Here is a 26,191-nt window from a genome sequence, read left to right on the forward strand (position 1 = left end):
TCATTTGGTGATATCAATAGCTTAACACATAATAGTTCAATATTCTACAATATTCTGCTTTATCGACTCTAAAAATGAATCGACAAATATATAAACAAAACTGCCAGAGGCCAGAGCTTTCACATATCTTCTTAATGGGTCTGATTTGGGATTCAATCATGGACTGTTGGGGTGTGCTGCTGCTGGAGTCTTCGTTCGATCTCACTGTGCCACGGTTGTTCTCATATATGAGGCGGATGATAGGATAAAGTCACAACTCTTGTTTTCGATGTTTACCTTTCTGAGCAAGCAATTCACATCGCATTGAAATGCAAAACACATTAAATCCATCTATTTTGAACAGTAGTGTGATTCAATGTGAAATACACTTGAATAGATAGTGAAAGATTTTCAACATTTCAAAATTTGAAACATTATAAATTAACGTGTATAACACATTGAACCAAGGTGAAATACACTTAAAGGAAATGTGATTGTGCATATAAAAAATCAAGTGTTTAAACACTTCGATCAAACGTGTGGAATTTTTTGAGTGTTGGAAGCAGAACACTCTTAGGCTCTGAACCATTTGGTGGATTATTTTAACTTTTGGTTAAAATTTGACAGATGGAAAGTTATCGATTAACCCTGCTCTCCGAGCATGGTTATTTCTGACAGACAAGAAGTTAAATTTTGACGCCCATGGCTCAAAAACCGGTCGATCGACAGCACGGGGATTTTCGAACATAGAAAATAACTTTCGAAATGTCACTTTTAACCACGAGTTAAATTTAACTCGGCAAATGGTTCACACCCTTAGAGCGAATTCGTTTATTATTCAGTTCCAACCTGGATCGGGTATCAAGATTGGGTCTGCTTGTTTTCTGACAAACGTCAGTTTGCTCGTTTGTTTTTAAAACCTAGCTCAGGTTGAGGTTCGCACTGAAAAATAGTTCGGTTTCGCACTGGGTTGGAACTGGTTCCAACCCCGATAATAAACGAATTCGCTATTAGGCTCTGAACCATTTGGCGATTTTTTTAACTTTTGGTTAAAATTTGACAGATGAAAAGTTATCGATTAACCCTGCTCTCCGAGCATGGTTAGTTCTGACAGACAAGAAGTTAAATTTTGGCAACCGTGGCTCGAAAACCGGTCGATCGATAGCACGGGGATTTTCGAACATGGAAAATAACTTTCGAAGTGTCACTTTTAACCACGAGTTAAATTTAACTCAGCAAATGGTTCACAGCCTTAATCGATGTTATAATAAGAGTCCCGCGAAGAGAAAATGTTGCGAACTGTTTGTGATTTATTTATTTCGTCAGAGTAAACGGCAACCAGATTTTTTGGGTTAGCATCGGATGACTTTCATTCAGAAGCGAAAAATTTCATGTCGATAACGGAGCTTCTGGGAGACAAAAACAATTGTAGAACCTGAAAAATGTTCGAACAAATGCTTGGTATAACTTATAAATACCACAATGTTCTAAATTAAGCAAAGTAATGTTTTTAATCTAAAATTTCTAAAATATTGTCAGTAATGAATGCAATACTTGTAGTTCACTGGCTGTGGGAACAATGTTTATTCACTTTGCTTGTTTGGTACCGCGCTTGACAGTTCGATTGGTACTTCTGGCTTCACTCTTGGCGCGACTCTTATTATACCATACCTCTGCTCTTAATGTGCGTCACGCGATCATCTGTTTACTAGGCAGCAACCATTGTGTGGTCCTCCTCATTGTTCTTCATCAGCAGTTCTTTCGGTCGATGCGTCGTCGACTTTGGAAAGCAACCGTTCCATGATGAATGTGTGACTGCTGACCACGTTTTGAGTCCATTGCTGCAATGGAAGCGCCCTGACCCCCGTTGGCGAATCTGCCATACAATGAAACCACTGGAAGCGGCTCCCGTTCTGGTGGAGGAGGCTTACTGGATAGCGGAAGATAAAATGTTTATTGTGTTGTACCTTTTGACTATAGTCTTAAGATGTATTGTATAGTGAACAGGAATCCGGCTCTGTAAAGTTAATTCGGTTGAGCCTTATCAAATAAATTAATAAACAAACAAAAAAACTGCAAACAATGCATTTTTTCCTTGATTTGTTTTCCGTCGATCTTGTTTTCCGTGCTGAGCACCAATGCTACCGACGCCAGGGAGGCAGCTCCCACACCTGGACCCTACCTATCGACCCATCAACTCATGAACCGGAATGTGTTCGCAGCTGAATTATTAACGAAAGAGAAAGTCGATGAAGAAAATCGATCAAAGTCACTTACACCCCTTTCCATATAAGCCCTTCGTATGTAACCTGTAAAAGTCGATTTAAAATGGTGAAATTATAATTAATTTCAATTAATTAATAATTATGAAAGTTCCAGAAAAGTCTACTGTAGTCAACGAGGGGGGAGCGAGTTGTTAAAAAGCATAACATTTTGGACTACGTGAATTGTGAACATTCTCTTGCCAGAGCTATACAATTGATTTACCATCATTGTCAACACACTTTGCAGTCTTCCAAACACATTTTTTCCCCCATTGAAAGATGACATTATAAAATCAGGATAGCAAATTCAATTAATTACGCCCATTATCGCATGTACCGGGATCACCAACAGCAACAGCACAATACAGGTCATTAATGAACTATACAAGCCCATCTATAATTGAATTTTATTTGCCTTATCGAAGCTTCGTTCCGTTGAGCGAAAACCACGGATCTAATTAATATCACGCATTAATAGTGAATTCACCCACACGCACACACAAACACTCATACAATCAACACGGGATAGAAATGGAGCAATTTAAAACCTATATCTAGCCAAATGTATTATCCAACCGTCAAATTAGGTTTCCCTTGCCTTTAATCTATTAAAGCCACACCACCAACCCAATATCTGCGAAGAACTTCGATGCGTCCAACCGTAGGTTCGCATTGCGGCTGAGTTGCATTGGCGAAAAGTTACAGTTAATTTAATTTCCATTTAAAAGCTTTTGTCCTGGGCATACAGGATAAATGCATTAAATTCAATTATCAACGTATGGTAGATGCAGTCCGGCGCTCGTACGTGTACTGAAGGACAACCTTCGTTGGAGGGAAAGACGGTCATCAGTTAGCCAAAACCAACAGTTTCAAATATAGTATTTTATATTTTAAAGATTTTCTTCCATACGACGAGCCATACAACATTACTTCAACTAAAAAAACTCGTAAGACAGTTATATAAAGTGTATAAGTCGAGTAAACGATTTCTATGAACAGATTTTTTTTTGCTTTCCAGTTCGTTCCCTGCTTATTCATTACATTATTGAATTATTTCATCTAGGTTAGCTCCTTTTACTCGATTCACTTCTCAGTATCTTAGACACCCTAACACAAACTCAGTTCCACTGTGTGTTCTTCGCATAAAGAAGAAATTCCCTCCTCTAATGACTTGCTATTAGTCTGCTGCCCTTTGCTAGTTCACTTCTTTACTATTACCAACATCAACATCAACCTCGCTAATATACAAACCGCCGTAAGTAGAAGAAACATTTGCTAATTCTTGATGTTTCCCAGCTTCCATCAGCAAGACGGGTCGCCGTTTCGCGTTCGTTTTCATCAGAAGGTTCTCAAATCGAATTAATAAAAAATACTCTATCACACGGACACGGCGTCTAATATTCCTTCCCTAGCAGTCATACTTATCGTACTGTGACGGCCGTGTTTTTCTTTTATCTAAACCAATACCTACCAGAATCAATCCCTCGAGAATCAATTCTACGATGCATTTCGTGCTTATTTATCTAGCTGAATGTGTGCCGCTAAGGATACCTTAGTTGTGTCGCCGTGGGTGTCTCCCCTGGGTCCTCCGCTCTAGGCAATGATGTCGGACTTTTTTCGCATCTCGCCAAACAGGAACGAACAGGTTCGATCGATCAGGTAGGCAAGCAGCATGTCCGCCACCAGAACACCGACAAGAATCTTTCGGAACTGTATAAACATGAGGGTAAGTATATTGGTCAGCCTGCGTACAAGGCAATACTTACATCCGGTTCGAAGTCTATCACTTCAAAGGTCGACAGCAGATCCGGCACGATGCCCAACGCCAGACAGAGGACAATGGTACTGGACGTAAAGATTGCATACGACAGCAATCGATTCTCCCGCATGCTCTCCATGAACGGATGACCCTTGTAGTTGACGGCCACCGTTGCGATCTGCATCGTCACGCTTATGATGTAGACCGTACTGTTGACAATGTTCGGGACGAACTCCTCCTTTTCGTCCGGTTCCATGTCCAGATTGAGCTTAATTTTGCCTTCCCTGGAAGAGAAAAGGACACGTGGTTGAAAATCCCTGTTCCCCATGTGTGTTACTGAACTCTCTGAAGACTCACCTAGGAGGCGATCGCGCATTGGCTTCGTGCACCAGGTAGATCAGTGCCGTAAAGTGCACCGCAAACTGCGCCAATATCGTCGTCACCGAGTACAGATTGAAGATGTTCGGCAGTGGCGCTTGTTTCGACAGCACTTTGAGCGGTTTCGAGCGGGTGATGAAGAGGAAACAGGCCGCCGTCAGCAAACCGTGCAACGTCAGCTGGGTGTCGCTGTTCTTCACGCCGTCGATGTACAGCACCGACTGGCAGTAGGCAGAGATCAAGGCATTCAGGGCCAGAATCTTGAACATTTGGAGCGTCGTTACCAGCGTGCAGCGGCCCTGCTTGATGATGTGGCAAACTGGAGGGGGATTATTGAAATGGATTATCAACACATTAAATAAGAGTTGTTAACAGTATATAATAGGTAGGTAGCAGATTGCGTTTTGATCGTCATTTGATAAGCAGGGTGGCAACTGAATTTCCATTTAAATTCCAGGTTTTTCCCGGTTTTCCCTGGATTTGCAAATCATGTTTTCATTAAACAATTGAATTTGCCTTATGACGAAGACTACAAATCAAGAAGACTGGCAACTCTGCCAAAAATCAGGAGACAGTAACGGCAACGCCTCTTCTGAGCAAAAGTGGAACCTGTGTATGATGGTGTGTGTTAATTCACTAGTGCATTCACACACATAGGTAGAAATAAATAACTGTCAATTGTTGGTTTTGTTATGGATTGTCGTTAAAAATGAAACGTTTTTTTCTTTGCTTTATGCTGACAACGAGTAAAATTCCAGCTGAAATTGAACAGATGGGTAATTAAATCTGTTTTAAATATAAAAACTATGGCAATGATGCCATTCACAATGATGGTGGGACCTTCCTCGATCATTAGTTTGCTATCTCAGAATTATCTTCCACTTTTCCTAAGCCCTTTAGTGATGCATTTATGGGCATTCGTATGGTGCATTAGTAAAATGCATGTCCGTTCCGCACGGCTCTGACACCTGGCCACGGTGGGTGGTTTAAGTTGTGACGCTCGGCAACTAGGCACAGTACTCGCTGACCATTTGAATGTCACTGGCCAATCCGACACTGTTGTTATCATTATCTGGAAGGGGTCGGTCGATTCCAAGAATTGTTAAAGCATACAGAGGATCACTATCCGGTGGTTTCATGTTCTGACCAGGGCCCAACAAAGTCATTTTCAATCGAAAATCGTTAAGCGACGACGAGACTGGCAACCATCACTTTCAATTGAAAGTCATTCTGTCTTCTCTTCGAGCAGATCCCCTTCAACATCAACAGAACCACTTTCGATCAGTTTTCGTCCTGTTTGTTTTGGCTAGACTCGTGTTCATTTCGTCTTTTATTGTCAAATGAACTTACTTTCGCATTGAAGCGAAGATGTTCAATCCAAATTCGACTTTTGTGAATGTTCACTCGGTTAATTTAAGCACATGCGCATAAATCTGTGCACGTGAATGTCAAATTTATCACACATGACATGGTTTGTTTACCCATCAATATGGGTATTTTGGGAATCGGGGTGACGTCTAGAGGCCGGAAATTGATATCCGACGACATTTTAAAAATCCATGATGGCAGCTTCCGATTTCCGAGAAAAGGCGGCAAACACTAATGCCGACCCATCAACATGGAATCGGGGTGACGTCTAGAGATAGGAAATAAATATGCGACGCCATTCTTAAATCCAAGATGGTGGTCTCCATTTCAGAAAAGTGGAAAATACTGTAAAATACCCTCAATATGGGTATTTCTGGAATCGCGATGACGTCTAGAGAATGAAAATCGATGTCCGATGCCGATGAAATTCAAGATAGCGTCGAATGTCCATTTTCAGCATCCCACGTCGTCTTCAATCCGAAAATAACCAGATCTTAGGGTGTTTGACACTTTTTCTGAAACCCGATGGCCAACATATTGGATTGCAAATTGATGTTGGATATCGTTTTTCAGCATCTACGTGTTATCCCTGTTCGATAAATACCCATACTGGAGGATATTTGAAACTTTTTATCAAACCCGATGGCTGCCATCTTGGATTCCAAGCATGCATGATTGACCGCCCACGGTTGCTGCTCTGTTATTACCAGATCAGCTGCAATTACACAGAGAACCAACAGATGATGTTTGGGACTAACATTCATCTTCAATGTGTAAGAACTGGAGATCTAATATTTAGCAATACCAGCGCCGGCCGTGTCCGAATGCAGGTCAACTAGGGAATGGAAAGGAATGTGTTGACGTGGTACTCGCTGTGAAGGAAACCGAGAAATCCTCTGCGCTTCCACGAGAAATCACTGGGATGTTGGATGTGGGGAAAGGTTGCACACGCACACGCAGGGATCGTTTTTGGTAGAGCGAATATAATACACAAACACACACACACACACACACGCGCGCGCACTCATCCAATTTCTATTTTTAGATCAGGACCAACACTGTGGTAAGTGATGCGATCGGTGTTAAAGAAGAATTTGTTTTCATTAAAATCTAGTGGGTATAGAATAAGGCAAAGTGAAAAATTGCAAGGAAGGGGACGGGCCTGGGATTGAACTCCCGACCTTCTGCTCAGTAAGCAGAAACGGTAACCACTGAGCTACCGAGCCTCGTCACTGCCATCTTGGATTCCAAAATGGCGTCGAATATCAATTTACGGCATCTACGCGTCATCCACGTTCCGAAAATACCCATATCTCAGGGCATTTGACTGAGCCCAATGTCCGCCATATTGGATTCCAAAATGGCGACTGACATCGATTTTTGGAACCTTCGCGTCGTCTTTATTCTGAAAATACCCATATTGTAGGGCATTTGAGACTTTTCCGGACTTTACTTAATTTCGTTAATTTAATTTTCGCTTAACCCCGAATTGAAGTGAAAGTGGAAAAAACGAAGGAAGTAGTTTTTGAGTCATTCATTTGCGTCAATTGAAACAAGTCTTTGCTTCAAATGAAATGAACTGACGCACTTGACGAACGAAACAAGCGATAGTCAAGACATGTTTGACAGGAGGAATGTTCACCGTGACTCGACAACAAGAAACACAATGACTTACACGAAAATGATATTGCTCGAAGTGAAGCGATTCTGCGGAGAGTTAATTTTCTTTTATTTGTTTCGAAAATGCAGAACCCTGGTTCTGACAACATCTAAAATGGAAATATATTCTTTATCATATTTGGGATTATAGTCCTTTCATTTTCATTTTCTTCAACATTAGATCCTGCTACGCCTTCCGTTGGACCGTGATGTAGGTACAGGATCCTTCTTCTTTTTGAACCCTTGATTTTTTAGCAGCTTCCGAATGACGGTAGTTCACTCAATGGTGGTGGGAGCTGACAATTCCTTATAATTGATTGTTTACAACAGGTCAAATAAGTAATATTTCGGTTCCTCGTTCACAAGTAAAAGTTACTTTCACTAGGTATCGATCCGAGTTTCAATCCTCTACTTGATCCACTATGACAAGTTTTTCGGTTTAGAGTTTGGATAACCACCGGCTTGCTGGGATTAGAATACAAATTGCCGTGAAATTTTGTAGAGCAAAACAAAAACAACAACGACTGCCGTGTTATGATTATTTGTTTCGGTGACATTAGGTCACACACACACAGTTACTGTTTATGAGCAGTCTCACTAAAACTTGTGCTTCAAAGTTCCACCTTTGATTGAAAGAAGCGCTGTTATCAGTAACGTTTGACATTTGTATGGGAGAAGGGAACAGTTGCCAGTCTTCTTGATTTGTAGTCTTCGCTTATGATCAGTGTTGCAAAATATCAATATCAATACCTAGAAAATGCTGAATTTCTCTAGCCACCTGATGTCAGTATCAGGTCACACAGTTAGAATTTCAATGTCATTCGCCTTAATGTCAGTATTCAAATAACATAACATTGACATCGTAAAGGAACCACTGATATTCATGGGGCATGAAGTAGTTCGCCTCCTCGTGGTGTGCCCTGGAAACGTTAATTATCGAACCCAAGGGAGAGATATTGCGGCCAAACGAACTACAGCAGAGTAAGGACGCTGGAGCCCCATCCAGCTCGTCCCAGGAGGTCGATAAGCCCTGCACAAACCCTCGTTGTGCAAAGGCAGGAGTGACGCCGGGTTCTTAGAGTGCTTAGCATACGCAGCTGGTACACATCTATCTGTCCTGTTTGGCCCTGGACAGTTGGCTGGCTATCACGTCTGCTCTAGAACTCAGGCGAACAATTAACAGCGATCAACAAGAGGAAGGCCCTGCACAGTTGCTCACTGTGCAGTAGCGAGTGTCACATCTGATACACCACTAGTGATGCGCCATAGCGCAACCGGCCCCCTCCCATGATGTAATGCTTTCGGGCGGTTCCGGGGAGGGCAAGGGCCTAGAGCACAGGGTAAGGTTTAGTGGGTCGGGATTGCTACTTCTCCCATCCCCACACCCTGAGTTATCTTCTCAGGTGTCTTGGAGCAGATTCACCCTGTATAAAAAAGGGGGGCAGGGTAGAGAACTACTTCGGCCTAATCACCCATTTTGGGTCAAGTCAAGTCAATTATGCGTTTGGTACGATACTTTAGTTAATACGCTACGGAACGAAGTCAATGTGAACGCGTGATATGAAGGTTTGCATCCATTATTCTTAAAAACAAAAGAAGCGCTCGGACCGAATCAATTTTTATCTTCATCCGATAGGCCGAAGTGAATTCATTGTCGTTTCAATGGTGTTTCAATGCGTTAGGCCGAGTTAAGAATCCGTAGGCCGAGTTTGGCGTCAAGAAGCAGTGTTAGACTTTTGATAATATCTCAACGATTGGTTTATCTTTAACAAATCTTACGGTACATACGGAAAGCTAAATAAACTTGGAAGCCATCAGTAATAATTACATTCCATTTGGTGCTAAACTGCGCTAGATTAAGAAATACTAAGAGCGGGTTGTGCTTAATAGGCCGGAAATGGGGTAGTTAACCCCTAAGTTACTTTAGCATATTGTGCCAATAACTGTAATTGAAGTTATTCGCAACATTACGTGCTGTTTGACTGTATATTCAGGAACATCCTCTTATTGAATATAATTAGTAGGAATTCAGACCAGCAGTTCACTTATAGATCTAAATACGAAATGCAGATTCTAGGGTGGGCTCAAGAGAAAGAGGCAGTTATTCAGACCCCATTAGCACCCTTAATTCAATTAATGACGCAACTCACAGAAAGCAAACTATAGAACACAGGTAACAAATTGATGCTTAACAAGTGTTCTTTCAACGATTTTAATTCAGGCTTAGTTTTAATAATTGTTGTACATAGACCACTTTAACCTTTGTTCAGCTTTTAAACATCTAAATCTGGTGATTTTAATCAGCCCAAAGCTTAACAACAATCTAAATTATAAGCTTTTCAATGCATTAACCAACAGTCTTTTCCAACCCTTGTACAGCCTTAATTTTTTATTTAAAAAAAATATAATGGAAGACCGCTTCATATCTTATATTTTTTTATGAGACTGCTTTAGAATGTTGCTGACTAATTGGATTTACATATTTATATTGGTCTTATATGTCTAAAAATTACATTTACATTTCGGGATTCGAACCGGCAGTCGCTGATTCACAGGCGTCAACTATACCCGCTCGACCACATAAGCATATTTGAGGCAGAAGGATCATTAACATGAAGCACGTCAAAATTAAGTTGAATAATAGCAACCGGAAGAGTATTATACAGCAATGCCGAATTATAAACAATAAATTGTGACAGCAAAACATTCCTCTCATTTCAAGTGCAGTAAACACAATGTGGACACAAGTGCGCGATGTATTTCGATGCTATTTTAGTGCTATTATTGAATTCTATTTTTGAAATGCGGTATGAAAATTAAGTGCAATATAAAGTGGTGAACAGACAAAACACAGGAATACTAATGTTAATACTTCCGACGTCGTCGCAGTCCACTTCTAGGTGGAACTATTCTTAAAAAGCTCCTCTTCCTTGTCAATTGTCTCTACTGCTGGTGCTGCTTGGGATTAGAAAGGTAGGCAGTGAATTTAGAATAACTAAAATGTCGGAAATGCAACTGACGACATTTAACAATATTGTGCAATAAATTCATATTATTCTATCAAGCTATCAGAATATTTGTAGCGTATTGCTGGTTTGTGGAGTAATATTAAGCTTAAATAATTCTTGTTCAGTCTTTATATCAGCTAACTTACTGAGGTTGAATTATGGGGATACAATTCGCTTCATGCACTACTAATCAACTTTTTTTTTCTTTATTAAGGGGATTTTTAGCCTTTTGGCTAGTTCATCTCCAGATATTAATCAACTGTATATTCAGCCTGGTGTTAATCAGCGTCGTACACCTTAAATCAACCAATAATCAACCTTTGTTCTTACAATTCAGCTTGAATTGTTACTTGGGAAGTCTATTCATCATCCTCTATAGTCGGTTTCCAACAATGTTCCCCACCGGTTCTATCTCTTGCCGGCCGCTAATAGACCGTTGTTTTTCACAGCACGATAGGCTAGGTTTCTGGTCTGCCTTCGAGGGCATTATAAAACCCTAAAACATAGGCCTTTTATCATCCTATGAACATCAAAAACCAACAGGCACCACTTTCCGCGTCATCCTCAATCCGATTTATCCTTTCGATTTCAAACCAAAACATTCTAAGTGTCAGAAATACCGGGTTACCGGGATGGGTTTGTTACAAACAATGGCAGCTTGCTCAAATTGAATGATAATCTATGGCCGGCACAATCGGCTCACTTGAGGCACACTGACAAAAAAGATGACCCAAGATCGGTGTACGGAGTGATCTATTCCTTGAGGTAAGTCACTCAGCACATTTTGCCGAAATTAGATTCGGCACAGCTTGGGCACATCTATCGGCACAATCTCGTAGGTATTGGATTGTTGTAAATAAAATGCTGGTCAATGAAGTTGTTCACAACATTACGTGCTGTTTGTCTGTATATTAAGGAACTTCTCGGTTCACTTATAGATTTAAATCTGAAATGCCGCTAGACCGATTTATCCTTGCGATTTCAAGCCAAAACATTCAAGATGTCAGAAAAGCCGGGTTGCCGGGATGGGTATTTTACAAACAATCGCAGCTTGCTCTATGACTGGCACAATCGGCACAACTGCGGCACACTGAAGAAAAAAAAGATGACCCAAGATTGGTGTGCCGAGTGATCTACCCCTTGCCATAATCTCATATCAGTCCCATACGGAAAAAGTAGACATTGAGAAAATGGCAGTCGAAATTACGAAGTGCATACAAATTTTCCCGCCGATCGGTTCAGTAGTTTCCGAGTCTATAAGGGTCAGACAGACAGACAGAAATTCATTTTTATATAGGGGAAATGCCCCTAATTTGGACCCATACATAAATTCAGCAATCGACTAAATTTTCAATAGAGATCAAAAATATCCATTAGTACCGTCCAAATGACGCGTTCATCTAGATAAAATAGATAAATAGCAGATTTTTTTTAGATGGGTCCAATCTTATATCCATAGGCCAACATTAGAGCCATTTCTCCTATATAAAAATGAATTTCTGTCTGTCTGTCTGTCTGACCCTTATAGGCTCGGAAACTACTGAACCGATCGGCGGCAAAATTTGTATGCAGGGGTTTTTGGGGCCGGGAAAGGTTCTTATGATGGTTTGAGACCCCTCCCCCTTCTGTAAGGGGCGGCTCCCATACAAATGAAACAGAAATTTTATCATAACTCGAGAACTAATCAAGCAAATGGAACCAAATTTGGCATCTGGAGGTATAAGGAGATAGTAATAGGGGGTAGCCACTTAGATAAGAGGGGGGCTACATACAATATAGTAAGATTTTTTAAATCGGCGCATAAACTCAAGCTAATATTGAATCGCGAGCAAGGCCGGGCACACAATGAATTTCTGTCGGTCTGTCTGTCTGTCTGACCCTTATGAACTCGGAAACTACTGAACCGATCGACGTGAAAATATGTATGCAGCGGTTTTTGAGGCAAGGAAAGGTTCGTATGATGGTTCGAAACCCTTCTCCCCTCTGTAAGGGGGGGGGGGGGGGGGGCTGCCATACAAATGAAACAGAAATTAATCGCTGTCCAGACTGGAGAGTTATAACATGTTATAACGGTTGTCAAATAATTGCAACACAGAAACCACCATCAAGATAGCGCTATAACATGTTATAACTCTGTAGTCTGAACGTACTATTACCAACAATCAATACGAAACTATCGATTTGAAATTGGCTCACTACTTGACTAGCCTATTGGTCTCAAGCAAACGATTAACGTATCCCATTCTAGTCGGAATTCTAGTACTACACTATGTTTGTTTTGATTCTCTATGAAAGTTTGACAGATAAAATGAGGGGTTCGTGGATTTTCCCATGTTTCGAGGGGTGCATCGATTAGCTTGGGACCGAAGATAGTACCAGAGCTGAGCCAAAAGGTTGAGCACGTTTCCTTGGGACCTACTAGTCTTAGAGTTACCTTTATGCTATTACCATAGAGGTAACTCTAAGACCACTGGGTCCCGAAGAAAATCATTATTATTTTTGGCTCACTCAGTACCAGAACAACGGTCCCAAGCAGTCCCAAGCTATTTCACTCACCCCTGCATGTTCTGCATGAATCCACACACCCCTGATGTTATCTGTCAAACTTTCATAGCGAATCAAAACAAACATAGTGTAGTAATAGAATTTCAACTAGAATAGGGTACGTTAATCGTTTGCTTGGGACCAATAGGCTACTAAAGTGGTGAGCCAATTTAAAATCGTTAGTTTCGTATTGATTGTTGCTATTACTGCATAAATCGAGACATAATCAAGCAAATGGAACCAAATTTGGCATGTGGAGGTCATAGGGGGTAGCCCCTTAGATAAGAGGGCTAATATTGAATCCCGAGCAAGGCCGGGCAAATAAACTACGTAGATCGAAATTTAGAGGTCCCTTCCCCCACGTAGACATTTGTCCATACAATGTTTTGGAAATGTGTATGGACCGTAGACATTTGCTATATTTAAGTTCCGTTTACTCAAATTTGCAAAGAGTAAGGTCACTCATAGACTGAGTAAATTTTTACTCAAATATGAGTTAATGTCATTATTCTAATACACTTTTAATATGTTTGCAAACCGTGATAGATGCACATGAGGATCATGTGGAGGTGCCAAGGTGTCTTTAACCTAGGCAAGAGGTGTGTGTGTGTGTGTGTGTGTGTGTGTGTGTGTGTGTGTGTGTATGTGTGTGTATGTATGTATGTGTGTGTGTGTGTGTGTGTGTGTGTGTGTGTGTGTGTGTGTGTGTGTGTGTGTGTGTGTGTGTGTGTGTGTGTGTGTGTGTGTGTGTGTGTGTGTGTGTGTGTGTGTGTGTGTGTGTAAGTGTGTGTGTGTGTGTGTGTGTGTGTGTGTGTAAGTGTGTGTGTGTGTGTGTGTGTGTGTGTGTGTGTGTGTGTGTGTATGTGTGTGTGTGTGTGTGTGTGTGTGTGTGTGTGTGTGTGTGTGTCTGTGTATGCGTGTGTGTGTATGTGTGTGTGTGTGTGTGTGTGTGTGTGTGTGTGTGTGTGTGTGTGTGTGTGTGTGTGTGTGTGTGCGTTTGTTCGTGTGCATTCCCTCTAACTCCCACTGGCCGGCAGTGTTATTATGGAAGAACTCTCTCTACAATGTCGCATTTATGGTCATTGTAGACAGCTTTAGTCCGGGAGTTAGAAAGTGATAACTCCAGTGGCGTCGCCCTAACCTCAATCTACCTGTTCAACAACTCTAAAAACGTAAACAAACAAAACAATATTGGTTTAAATGGATAAAATTCAGTGAAACTAGAAGACCCTATGCCTTTTGAAACTGATTTAACATGACCCTAAATAACGTTTTCAAAGTTGTTGAACAGGTAAAAAGTGAGGTTACGCGACGCCACTGGATAACTCTATTGCAGACCCAGCAACCCACCTCAGAATGTCTGGAGAGTCACGCCCATTCCGAGGTTACTTTCACTTACAATAAGCCCCGCATGTATGTATTACCTATATCAATTGGATATTATTATTACCACTTCCAGTTTCAAAATGTTCTTTTGAATCCTGGCACATATGTAGTTTATGTGTTATTTTAATTGCAAAAAGTATTTGGACTGGTCTAACCATGTTAATTTGATCCTGCAAATTCATGGGTTCCGTAGTTTTGTTTTTCTCTACGTTTTGCATCTCATTTCGTGATTCACCTTTGTCGTAATACTTCCTTCAACGAACACAAATTGTCTTGCATTGCCATGGTCATCTGGGAGGAGGTTCGCGTCTAGTGCTTTCCCCAGGAACCTTTCGCGGCCACCAGCTACCGTCCAGGCTTGGGCGTATCCAGCGAGGCATCTTTCATATTGCTCTCAATCTCCGACACCGACAGCGGAAAATTTGCTGATTCACGGCATCGTCGACCACCGAATCACCACCAAAACTCGCGACGGACACATTATCAGCACGTTCCCGGGCTAATCTCGGACCGGGTTCAAACTCGCTCACGGTGACGAATCTCTCAATAGAACAGATCTACACGTCTAAAATGTGGCATCTGGACTCGAAGAACCGGGCTCCCGGGAGGCAATTTTCAACACCGAACAATGAAACTGAAGCTGCGTCGTAGATTTTGTAGGTTAGGTTCAAGGTCAACCGAGTCACTCAAGGCAAACACAGTCAAAACACGATATACCACTAAATGATAACTTTATGAACACTTGAAACTAAAACACAAATTAGCAAATTTAAAGCAAAAAATATTTAATTCGCTGACGACAAATACGTAGCAATAGAAAAACACGTCAGCTTTCAAGCGCGGCCTACTGCGATCCTTATCCTAGGCAAGGGGTAAGCTCTAAATTCGCTATAATCGTCGTCGCCGTTGGCAGTACTATTTGTATATTTTAAATTGATTACCGGCCGCAAAAGGCATATGAATCCTGCATATCTTAATCGTTCGTAACATACCTAAAGAGAACTTAATCGTACTTTGACGTGAAGCGCTGTGGATTATAAGATGCTCGATGACCCTGGAGGGATCGATTTTGCTTACTGAGCAGAAAATCATGGATTTAACCCCAAGCTCTTCCACAGCACAATTAATCGCCACCATCATTTGTATATTTGATATTGAACACTAACCTCGGAAACTATTCGCATATCAAACGGAAACGTAGTCCTGTAAAGGGTGATACGGTCAAAATTTGGTCAAAAATTTACGCGTGTAAATCGGTGAAATCGTTTATTTAAAAAATCAAATTAAATTTCTTTTTCAAGTTCAATTAGTATAAAATTCAGGAAAAATATTCAGTTAGGCTTCCGCTTTTCCAAATCCGAATTGCCGGGCCTTACGCTTGACCCCTGCCATCAGATTTTGTACAGCCACCTTGTCCACCTTCTTCGCCGCAGAAAGCCAGTTTGCCTTGAACTGCTGCTCGCCCTTAGCAGTTTTTTTGGTCTTCTTTAGGTTCCGCTTGACAATAGCCCAGTATTTCTCAATTGGGCGGAGCTCTGGCGTGTTGGGAGGGTTCTTGTCCTTGGGAACCAACTGCACGTTGTTGGCGGCGTACCACTCCATGGCCTTTTTACCGTAATGGCAAGATGCCAAATCCGGCCAAAACAGTACGGAACAACCGTGTTTTTTCAGGAAAGGCAGCAGACGTTTATTCAAACACTCTTTCACGTAAATTTCTTGGTTGACAGTCCCGGAAGCTATGAAAATGCTGCTTTTCAAGCCACAGGTACAGATGGCTTGCCAAACCAGATATTTCTTTGCGAACTTTGACAGTTTCATGTGCTTGAAAACATCTGCTACCTTTCCCCTTCCTTTTGCCGTATAAAACTCCTGTCCCGGAAGCTGCTTGTAGTCAGCTTTGACGTAGGTTTCGTCGTCCATTACCACGCAGTCAAACTTCGTCAGCATCGTCGTGTACAGCCTCCGGGATCGCGCTTTGGCCGTCGTATTTTGTTTATCATCGCGATTTGGAGTCACTACCTTCTTGTAAGTCGATAGTCCGGCTCGTTTTTTGGCTCGATGCACGGTTGTAGACGATACACCCAGCTTATTTGCGGCATCTCGGAGAGAGAGGTTAGGGTTTCGCTTGAAACTACCGGCAACTCTCTTTGTCGTCTCAGCGGCTTCCGGTTTTCGATTTCCCCCCGATCCAGACTTCCTGGCTGTCGACAAACGTTCCCCAAACACTTTAATTACATTTGTAACGGTTGATTTGGCAACTTTTAGCGATTTTGCCAACTTTGCGTGCGAGTAGCTCGGATTTTCGCGATGCGCGAGCAAAATTTTGATACGCTGCTCTTCTTGCTTGGACGGCATTTTGACAACTGAAGAGTGAATTCCAAAATCAAAATAGGAGCAACATTCTACACACACACACCTTCAAAATGAGGGGTGTTCAGGTTTTTTAAATGCAAAATTGAAAGAAATACGTCAAGTTGATATTGACCAAATTTTGACCGTATCCCCCTTTATTGTCGCGAAGCGTTATGGTTATGAGATGCTCGATGACCCTGGAGGGATCGTTTTTGCTTACTTTGTTCTTTCGATAGCCGGCTATCGAGAGATTAAATAAACAACAAATAAACAATACATACTTTTGGTTGTATCGCCAACTTGAGGTGAATCCTAACCGAATACCCTACCCAACAACTACGTAGCACTTATGAGGGTGTCGCTAAGTCGGTGGCCTCTCGTAAAGTAAGTACTACATCAACATGTCCTTTCCTATCCCTAGTTATGGTAAAGATGGGCGTGGCCGGGAATAGCGACAGTCATGCTTCTGTTACTCTTGTTTAGATTGGAACCAATGTTTACGCCCCAGCATTATTCCTGAAAGTATCCTAACTGAGATTTTCAGAAGAGACGTGAGTGTCGCTAGTATCCAATCTACGAAGTATATCATAACAACGCTAACGCAAATTTGAGTAAATGTCACTCAAATGAGTAAAATTGAACTCAGTCTATGAGTGACCTTAATGACGAAGTTTACTAAAACCTGCTCAAGACTCAAATTATGATCAAGTCAAGCAATCTGATTACGTCAATTGACATACAGAAAGAAGAACAATAAATCACTTACCACAATTGATCGACGACGACCGGCTGGTGAACGGTGCCGCAATGCTGGCATCACCCAGCTTAACGATCTGCACCTGCTCGTCGTCCATCTCCTTCAGCACCTTCTGGAGCCGTTCCTGGGTGGAATTCAGATTCTCTCGGTGCTTCATAATAGCTCGCTCCCTCGGCGAAAGCGCCTTGCGATCGTCCTGTTTCTCCTTCTTCTTATCCGCTTCCCCGTCCGGCACCACAGCCCGCATCTGACGTTTCTCGGCCCTCGACGGTTGATGACTCAACAGCGAAACTCCCACGTTGGCATGCTTCAGCGCTCCTACATCGTTCGTTCCGTCACCGCACATCAGCGTGTGGAATCCCAGCTGCTTCAAAGTGGTTATGACGAATTCCTTCTGTTTCGGTGCAAACCTTGCAAACACAGTGACATACTGAACCAGCTGTAGCAAGTAGGAATGATTTTCGCTGTCCAGATACTGGAGACCTTCGCCGGTGATGCAGAAATCATGTTCTTTGTACAGCTCTTTGACCGATCGGTTTTCGGCTAGAGGAATTCGAATTTCCCGATTGATTGATTCCCAGTGCCAGGAATCATCCGAATCGTCCCTAGTCAAAACCACAATGGTGCGCTTGGTGAAGCGTAATTCCTTAGCCACGTGGCAAGCCGTCAGCGGGTTGTCTCCGGTGATCATCATCACTTTGTGCGAAGCCTGAATAATTTCCTTGATAGCGTACTTGGAGTCCGGCTTCAATGGACAGGAGATAATTATAAATCCAGCAAACTCGAGATCCTTCTCGACATCGGCACGTTTCAGTTCACGAACCGTAGCATTGTCCAGAGCGCCGAAAGACTTGTATCCAAGGGCGAGAACGCGAGCTCCTCGGCGAGAATATTCCAGATAAGTCTCTTCGTAGTTTGAGGGCACTGTTTTCAGCATTTTCATGATCACTTCTGGAGCTCCCTTGACCGTTCCGATGTAGCACGTTTCATTGCTGAATGGGACAAGGTGCCCAGCAAGAACGGACATCCTCTTCAACGAGGATGAAAAATGGAATCGCTGATAGATTCTTAAAGGCTTGAACTTGCCGCGCTTTGGAACTACCGAGTCACCCTTCGTCAGGTTCCAATCGATGGCTGTCAGTGTGGCTTTTTCGAGTGGATCTCCTACCAAACCATCATCCAACTGCACCAACGAATGGCAAGACCCTAGAACGTGCGCCGTAGCTTCCGGAATTTCGTTGATTGCAGTTATGCCTGTGTCCTTCTTCAATCCCGCCACACCTTCCACAACCAGATTATCACTAGTCAGTGTTCCAGTCTTATCAAAGCAGCAGATTTGTACCTTTCCCGCGAACGGTATCCGGAATGGTTCCGTACAGAACACGTACAGCTTCGACAGCTGCAGCAAGGATGTATTCACAGCTAACGACAGTTCGATCGGTAGATCCGGTGGAATGATCGAAGTCAGAATCAACGTGCACTCCAGGAACAACTTGTACCGATTTCGTTCGGGATCCTCCGACCCCTTGATCCAAACGTACACCGCTGCTGCAACCGCGAACACCAACAGGAACAGTATAAATGCAAATGTTTCCAAATTGTTCTCCGTTACCCGCTTCACGCCGAACAGGATCGTTCGCAGCAGTTTACCCTGGGATGTGTTGAACCCGGTGCGAAGAACGTATCCAATGCAACCGCTATCCGGTGCTCGCATGGCGCCTTTACTCGGGGAGGAATGTTGCACTACCTTGGTACCACCGAACAGGACATACAGCTTGCCATCCGCCTCGATGTCCAGTTCCTTCTTGTGTTCATCGGTGTTTTCCAGCGATTCTTTCATTTGAGGAACGGATTCACCTGAAATTAAGAGACGGATTAGGCGCATTCAAACGACCAACTCCAAATATCGAACCTACCTGTAAGCATGCTTTCGTCGACGATACAGGTTCCTCGGATCAACAGCAGGTCGCACGGCACCAAGTTCTCATCCTGCGATCGCGTAATCGACACCAAATCGCCCGGAACCAACAGATTCGACTTGATCGGTCTCCACTTCCTATTCCGGAACACATTGATCATGTACGGTCTGTTACCCATCTTCCTGATTTCGGACATATTCCTCAGCTGTTGCTGCACCAGAATGCACTCGAACGAAATCAACATCCCCAGCGTGAACAGGGAATAGTACATGTACTCATCCAAACACCACAGCAGCACCGAGAAGATCTGAAACACGAAGAACGGAGCAGTGGCCCGTTCGATGAACAGCTCGAAGAACTCCGGCACCACCATCTCCATGTTGTTGTTTCCGTAGGTCTTCTCCGCCAGCAGTACGTCCGCGTCCTCCTGGTGCCCCTTGGATTCAAAGTACTGCTCGTACGTGTTGTGGATGGGAAATTCGACGCTGCGAAACTGTTTCTTGTCTGCGTCCCACACATATTTGGTCTTTTGGAACAGGAACCAGTAAACCGGCGGTGGTTGGCTACCATCGCTCAACTCCTCTACCTTCGTACAGTGCAGCTTGACTAGCTCCGACGAACCGTTGTTCTCCGTGGGGACCACCTTGACTACTTTAGCTTTTTCGGGACTTTTGGCCTGCAACGAGAAACGAAAAGTGGTCGGTGAAGTAAGATCTCAGTGTAAATTAAACGAAAAATTAGCGCAGCCACAATTCTATTCTCTGAGCTTAAGCCTTTTCTTCCCAGAAGGTTTTTCCTTGTTTTGAGATGCAAATAGGGGAATTTACGTATTCTTGTCAATCTAAGCAGCGTCTGCATTTCTTAGCATTTTCTCAGCGTCACGCACATATATGATGTGTCTGTTTGTTTACATTCATCTGCTGCTTGCTTCTCTATCCATTCCAATCGACAGAATTTTTCAAAACGTTTTGAAAGCGTTTTTACAAGGCTCCAAACTTCTCAGGTGAGTGTGACTATTGTCGGCAGCCTCTTTTTCTTCGGCAACCTTCCCATTAGAACTGCGTGTTAACCAGCTGTTCTATTATCGGCAACTCGAAATCAGCCCCATTTTGTAGTGCGTATGCTTTATTTGAAGAAAAATGTAGCATTACTGGATTGCTCGATCGTTCAAATATAATCAGATTGAAGCTGAAAGGCTAAAACATCGTTTGGACACATTCAGGGAAGTGCGTTGATGGGAAAACATAGTGAAATTAACGTTTAAATTTTGGTTGCCGAAAACAGTCAATGGGTGCCGAAACCAACATTTCCCCTATGTGTTTTAGCAAAAAGTGCTAAAACAATACAGATAAAAATGATCGAAACCATTAAAAAAACGTTTGGTTTAAAATCAATAGTATTTTAATTGTTTTCAATAGTTGATAAGTTGAATTCTCAAGAGTCCATATGGACGATAATAATGAGCACACGGAGAAGCTTAAATAAGTTCTGACTATTTATGGTAAATTAGTTTATGAATCTAACTTCTTCGATTTGTATGGAACTTTTCGTAATTGTTTGTTGTGGGCAATGATTCACATGTTTACTAAAATTCGGCCATTTTGGATCTTGCAAAATTTTCAAAATGGCGTCTTAAGTTTCAAGCATACCGGAGAAGGTTCGGGTTTTTCCGATTCATATTTAATTAATTTTCCGGTTGTTTTTATTTTTGTGTTTATTTTAAATGCTCATTCTAGAAAAACATTTCAAAAGGTCCTATCTGTCATTGAAGCTGATTGGAGAAAAATTGATTTGAATTTTAGCAATATATTTTTAAATGCCATAAAACGATAATCTTTTGTATTCTCAAATGCATACACACAAAAAACAAAAATTGTTGCTTTAAGAATAATGCATGATCAAATTAAAAGTTTCCCAAATTACGTAGTTTCAACTATGAAATTTTTCAAATGTAAAATAATTTTTTTGATTTAAAAGTGTTTCTTTCACTTTCGGCTTGTAATTTTAAAAGTCTATTTTTTAGAATAAAAGTTGTAAAATTGTCAAAAAAAATCTCTTCCTTGCGAAGTTTTTGACAGTACTGGACCTGTGTTTCCCGCCAAATTGGACATGCGAAACAAACAAACAAAACAAAAGCAGCTGTGAGAATTAGCATGAGCAGCAGCAGTTTCTTGAACTTTCCCACATTTTCATCCACCGGTGCACTTGTTTCTCTTCTGTAAGATACAAATAATAAGATGGAGACATCCGTGGTGATGCTATGAAGTGGAAGGATCGGAAGGATCCTCCAGCTGCGGGATTTGGAGGTAAGATGATGAAATTTTCGAAGAGTTTGCTTGGTTCCGATTTTCCTAATTGATGTGTTTTGATTTTCAGCAGCCTCACCAGACTTGCCGGAAAGGAAGGCTACTCCCACCATCACCATCACCAGCTGTTGAGCCAACTGTATATTTGCGTAAATCGCTTCCCATGCTTCAAGTTCCATAATGCCATGCCCTTTCAGTCAGCATCATATAAATAAACTAAAATATATTAAATTAAATATTTCTATGCTTTATTTCTTTCAAAGTAAAAAGCAATTGAATTAAAAAGAATTCTTATTTTAGATGAAAACATAAATCATTGCGATAAAACTGCCCATCTTTTAAATTAAATCCTTTCATGAGTCTATTTAACAAAATAGGTTTTTATATTGCCATTTCTACAATTCGATTTGAAAGTTTCAACTTTTAAAAGTAAAAAAAGAGTTACTTTTGAATTGACAGTTAGCTGACTTTTGTTTTGAAAGCTAAAGACTTTCTACCAAAAAGAACCAACGAAAACTTTTAATTCTACCAATGGATTTTTCAATTTTACTAACGATAATTTTTTGTGTGTAGGAAACACATAGAATTCGACTGAAGTGTATGTTTTTTCGTTTGATTCATAATTTTCACGTTTAATTAGTGATTTTGTTACATAGGACCTTTGGCTTTTTTCAGTATCAGTTAGGACCTGTCAAATTGGTCTGATTGCAAAGTTAATGTTACTTTGGACCTTGGTAAGAATACGGTTTAGAGGTCAGATAATTACAACTACATCATTATTTGTAATTGTTGATGGGCTTAAAACTACTATTCTGCCAATTTATTAAGTAAATAACGTTTATAATAAGAACTTGTCCATTATTTTTTTCTGTTGTATGCAGGAAAAATGTAAGTGTATGGAAAATTTCCATATTTTTTTAATATTCGGTATATTTTTATAAACAAACTCTTTTTTTTCATTCTACATGATTCGTTTTACATTTATTAGCTCAAGCTGTTCATCAATAATTTACATTCATTCATGTTATTCGATCAAATCTACATCGCTGTCCTCCAGTGGACCGAGCGGGATCCACATCAAAGTGGTCTACAACGGTATTATTGCTCTGATTCCTGTTTTTTCTGGAACTAAGTATTTGAGGAATGTTGCTTGACATATGGCATCAGTTTGCGTAAATCGTCCAATTTAACGCTTGTAATATCACATGTCGGATTTGACAGAATCTTGAATAAGCTTTTGCTTTGGTGTACTCCTGGAATCGCAATTAATTCGTCAACTCCATACCAGAAGCAGAGTGATTGATTACAGGCATCGTAAATGAAACTTTCTCATATCCCACTTCCCAGTTAGATGTTGGATCCATAGGAATTTCTAAAGCTTCATGTTGATATTAGTATAGCATTTCCAACTAACTATTATGAGTTTTAGTTTTTCTATTCCACGTGAAACACGTCCTGGTCCTAATAGCAGTTGTAATTTTTTTTGGTTGAATGACAGATTGGACTGTAAACATGTTTAAGGTCCAATCAGAGAGCTGTGCGATATTATAAAAACTTTCAAATTGGACGTTTTTTTTCACATATTTTTATAATTTTCTGAATATTAATAATTAAAATTTCTAGAACAATACTTAGAGATGGTGAGCTCTGCAGTACAGAAAAGCATTAAACTCGATTTGTTTACAAATGTCAGATAGGACCTTTTGAAATGTTTATCTAGCATTGTCACTAAGAGCTAAACGGAGCCAAGGGACTAATATTTTTTGTTATGTTAATTTAGAGGGATTGAGTGCTTCATTGTTCATCGATCGAAGTTGTGCCCTGCTTCTACACGGCGTGAAAATTTTCCGTTTGTCAAATTGTTCGTCTATGTTTTTTCGTCTCGTTTTTTCTAGAGTTCCCGAGTGCAGACTTTTATCATAGAGGTAACTCTAAGACTAGAAGGTCCCGAAATAACGTGCTCAACTTTTTGGCTCAGCTCTGCACGGCAAGAAAAAAAAATACTCAAAATTAAGTTCAAAAAAACTCAACGTTGGGTTCTATCATTTGAGGTCCGCCGTTGAGTGAATCAGAAAAGCGGCGTTGGTTAAAATTTACTCAACTATTGAGTAATAATAAATGAACTCAAATATAAGTTTATTTTCATTGGGGTTGCTCTTATGCGCCTTTAACCATTTCATTTTCACAAGCGTTGATAGACGAGTGGTCAACACACGGGCCCCGTATTCTCAACATCCATGGTTCGGTTCCAGTGTGCTCCTTTTTATTATTTTTTTGTCAACTTGGTCAACGTGGATTCATGATTAGGATTACTCAAAATTGAGTTTTCTTCTTTAACTTAATTTTACCTAGCCCCACGGAAGCCACGTGTTGAGTGAAAGGAACTCAATTTTGGGTACTTTTTTCTTACCGTGTGGTACTCTTTCGGTCCCAAGCTAATCGATTCACCCCTCGAAACATAGTAAAATCCATTAACCCCTCATTTTATCTGTCAAACCTTCATAGCGAATCAAAAAAAACATTGCGTAGTACTAGAATTTCGACTAGAATGAGGTACGTTAATCGTTTGCTTGGGACCAATAGGCTAGTCAAGTAGTGAGCCAATTTAAAATCGTTAGTTTCGTATTGATTGTTGCTTTTATGTCCGAGCTAAGGATAATTCCAGGTTGGTATCATCGATACTGCAGCCGGGCGGTGTACTTTTACTTTTGAACGTCTTCACTATTCTACGTGAAGCAGTGTTGTGAAATGCGGATTTTTTTTTTCATTTTGGGAGTATTTCCCAAGCAATCAAGAAGTGACCGCAATGGGCCAGCACGTGTCCAGGACGGATTTCGAGTGGTGTTACACCGAGGAACCACACGACAGTCGAAGGAAGATTATCCTGCAAAAGTATCCGGAGGAGCGGATGCATCCAACGAAACTTTTAAGCGCAATAGAATCATTACCAACATAGGAGAAAATTCGGTAAGATCCTTCCATTGCATTATTTTATGATTCTTCAATATTGTACAAATATTTACACATTACACACAACTACACATAGTAACTCGGAGCGTTTGGAACGGTATGTCCACGCATCCTTCCACCCCTGTAGATTCAAGAAATGTTCCCACACATTTCCAAGAATCATCTTTGCGGCAAATACAACGCAGTAGGCCTGGCCGTATTGATGTTTATATCATATCTCAGATATGCTGTAAACATCAATTAGGCAAGAAAAATTATTAAACCTCATCTAAACTAATCATTTTCCAGGATGCTTTCTCGTACTGGCTGCGTTTGTATTAGATTAGATTAGATTATATTACAGGGTGCGTGACGAATTTTTGCAGTAAATGGCATATTTGAGAAAAAATACACCAGTTAGTTATTCTAGCAATGAATTTTGTGCGATTTATTTTCTTTCGCAACATATGGAAGTTGTAAGTAAATTTATTCAAAAAAATTGCCTTCCCTTTCGACGACTGTAGTTAGACGCTTCCGGAAACTGCAGTATGCACGTTTTAAAATGTTTCGATCCATAGATGTCATCACTGCCTTGATTTTAGCTTTTAGCGACTTAAGTGTGGTGTGAGGGGTTCTATTGGTATCCCGTTGAACGACGCCCTATACAAAATAATCCAGCGGATTGATATCGGGACTGCTTGGGGGCCAAATTTCTTCCTCCCAAATTTACGAAATATTTTCCGTAAGCCATTTCTGTGCTTTATTAGCAGTATGAGCAGGTGCTCCGTCTTATCACTTTCCCAAGCCTTTTTTAATATTATACACTGTTCTTTCAGACACATTTACCGACCGAATTGGGTTCTTTAATTTTGAAAAATATATCGGTTTTTATATATCATCTGAAAGAGCTTCATTTTCTGAGCACAGCGATATTTTTTTCGAACCCACACACTTTCATCTCGATTTTTAAATCAAGATTTAAAGCAAAATAATAACTTCACTGTTTGACACTAAACTGACAAGCTGACAGCTCGCTCCCATACAAAGTGACATCGAGGGGCGCTAATAAGGGCAAATGTAATCGTTCTTATTTGAAATAGTTCCAGTGTACCGAAATTGATGAAATTTTGGGTTTGGGTTGCATTTCTAATACATATTACGAATTTGAATTTACCTCAATACCCTTAAAGAACCCAATTATTTCTTTATGCATACTCCGGCGCGCAACAAAGCGACAACGGCTGACAGATTGCTCTCTTGTTTCGACATCTTTACGTTTACTCAACATTGTTTGTTTAAATCTTACACCTAACAGTATAAGCTATCCAGTGCTGCCAAATATATCTAAATCATGATGCACAAGCATGAGAAATTACTATTTGAAATTTACTGCAAAAATTCGTCACGCACCCTGTAGATAGATTAGATTGAGTGCTTCATTGTTCATCTTCTATTTTTTCATCTTCTGCTTCGCTTCTGCCGTTGCTTGCACCAGGGGCCACATTGCGCATCTCGAAACGAAAAACCAACATATGTTTACTAAGAAATCACTAATGCACTTCC

General features: G+C 41.0%; 1 protein-coding gene across 1 annotated transcript in view; it reads right to left on the reverse strand.

Moving 5' to 3' along the window:
- Positions 1 to 3,110: 3,110 nt before the first annotated feature.
- Positions 3,111 to 26,191, reverse strand: part of LOC135700371 (endoplasmic reticulum transmembrane helix translocase) — a 33,465-nt gene continuing 10,384 nt past the window's right edge. The window contains exons 2-6 of the mRNA XM_065220859.1: positions 19,371 to 20,049; positions 17,464 to 19,311; positions 4,360 to 4,699; positions 4,010 to 4,286; positions 3,111 to 3,953 (exon numbers count right to left, since the gene is read on the reverse strand). Coding sequence (XP_065076931.1) covers positions 3,837 to 3,953; positions 4,010 to 4,286; positions 4,360 to 4,699; positions 17,464 to 19,311; positions 19,371 to 20,049 — 3,261 coding nt within the window. The 3' untranslated portion in view covers positions 3,111 to 3,836. The remainder of the gene's footprint in view (positions 3,954 to 4,009; positions 4,287 to 4,359; positions 4,700 to 17,463; positions 19,312 to 19,370; positions 20,050 to 26,191) is intronic.

This window comes from Ochlerotatus camptorhynchus, unplaced genomic scaffold, assembly GCF_037179485.1.
Source record: "Ochlerotatus camptorhynchus isolate MF236.1 unplaced genomic scaffold, CSIRO-AGI_Acam_v1.1 ptg000135l, whole genome shotgun sequence".
Taxonomy (NCBI): domain Eukaryota; kingdom Metazoa; phylum Arthropoda; class Insecta; order Diptera; family Culicidae; genus Ochlerotatus; species Ochlerotatus camptorhynchus.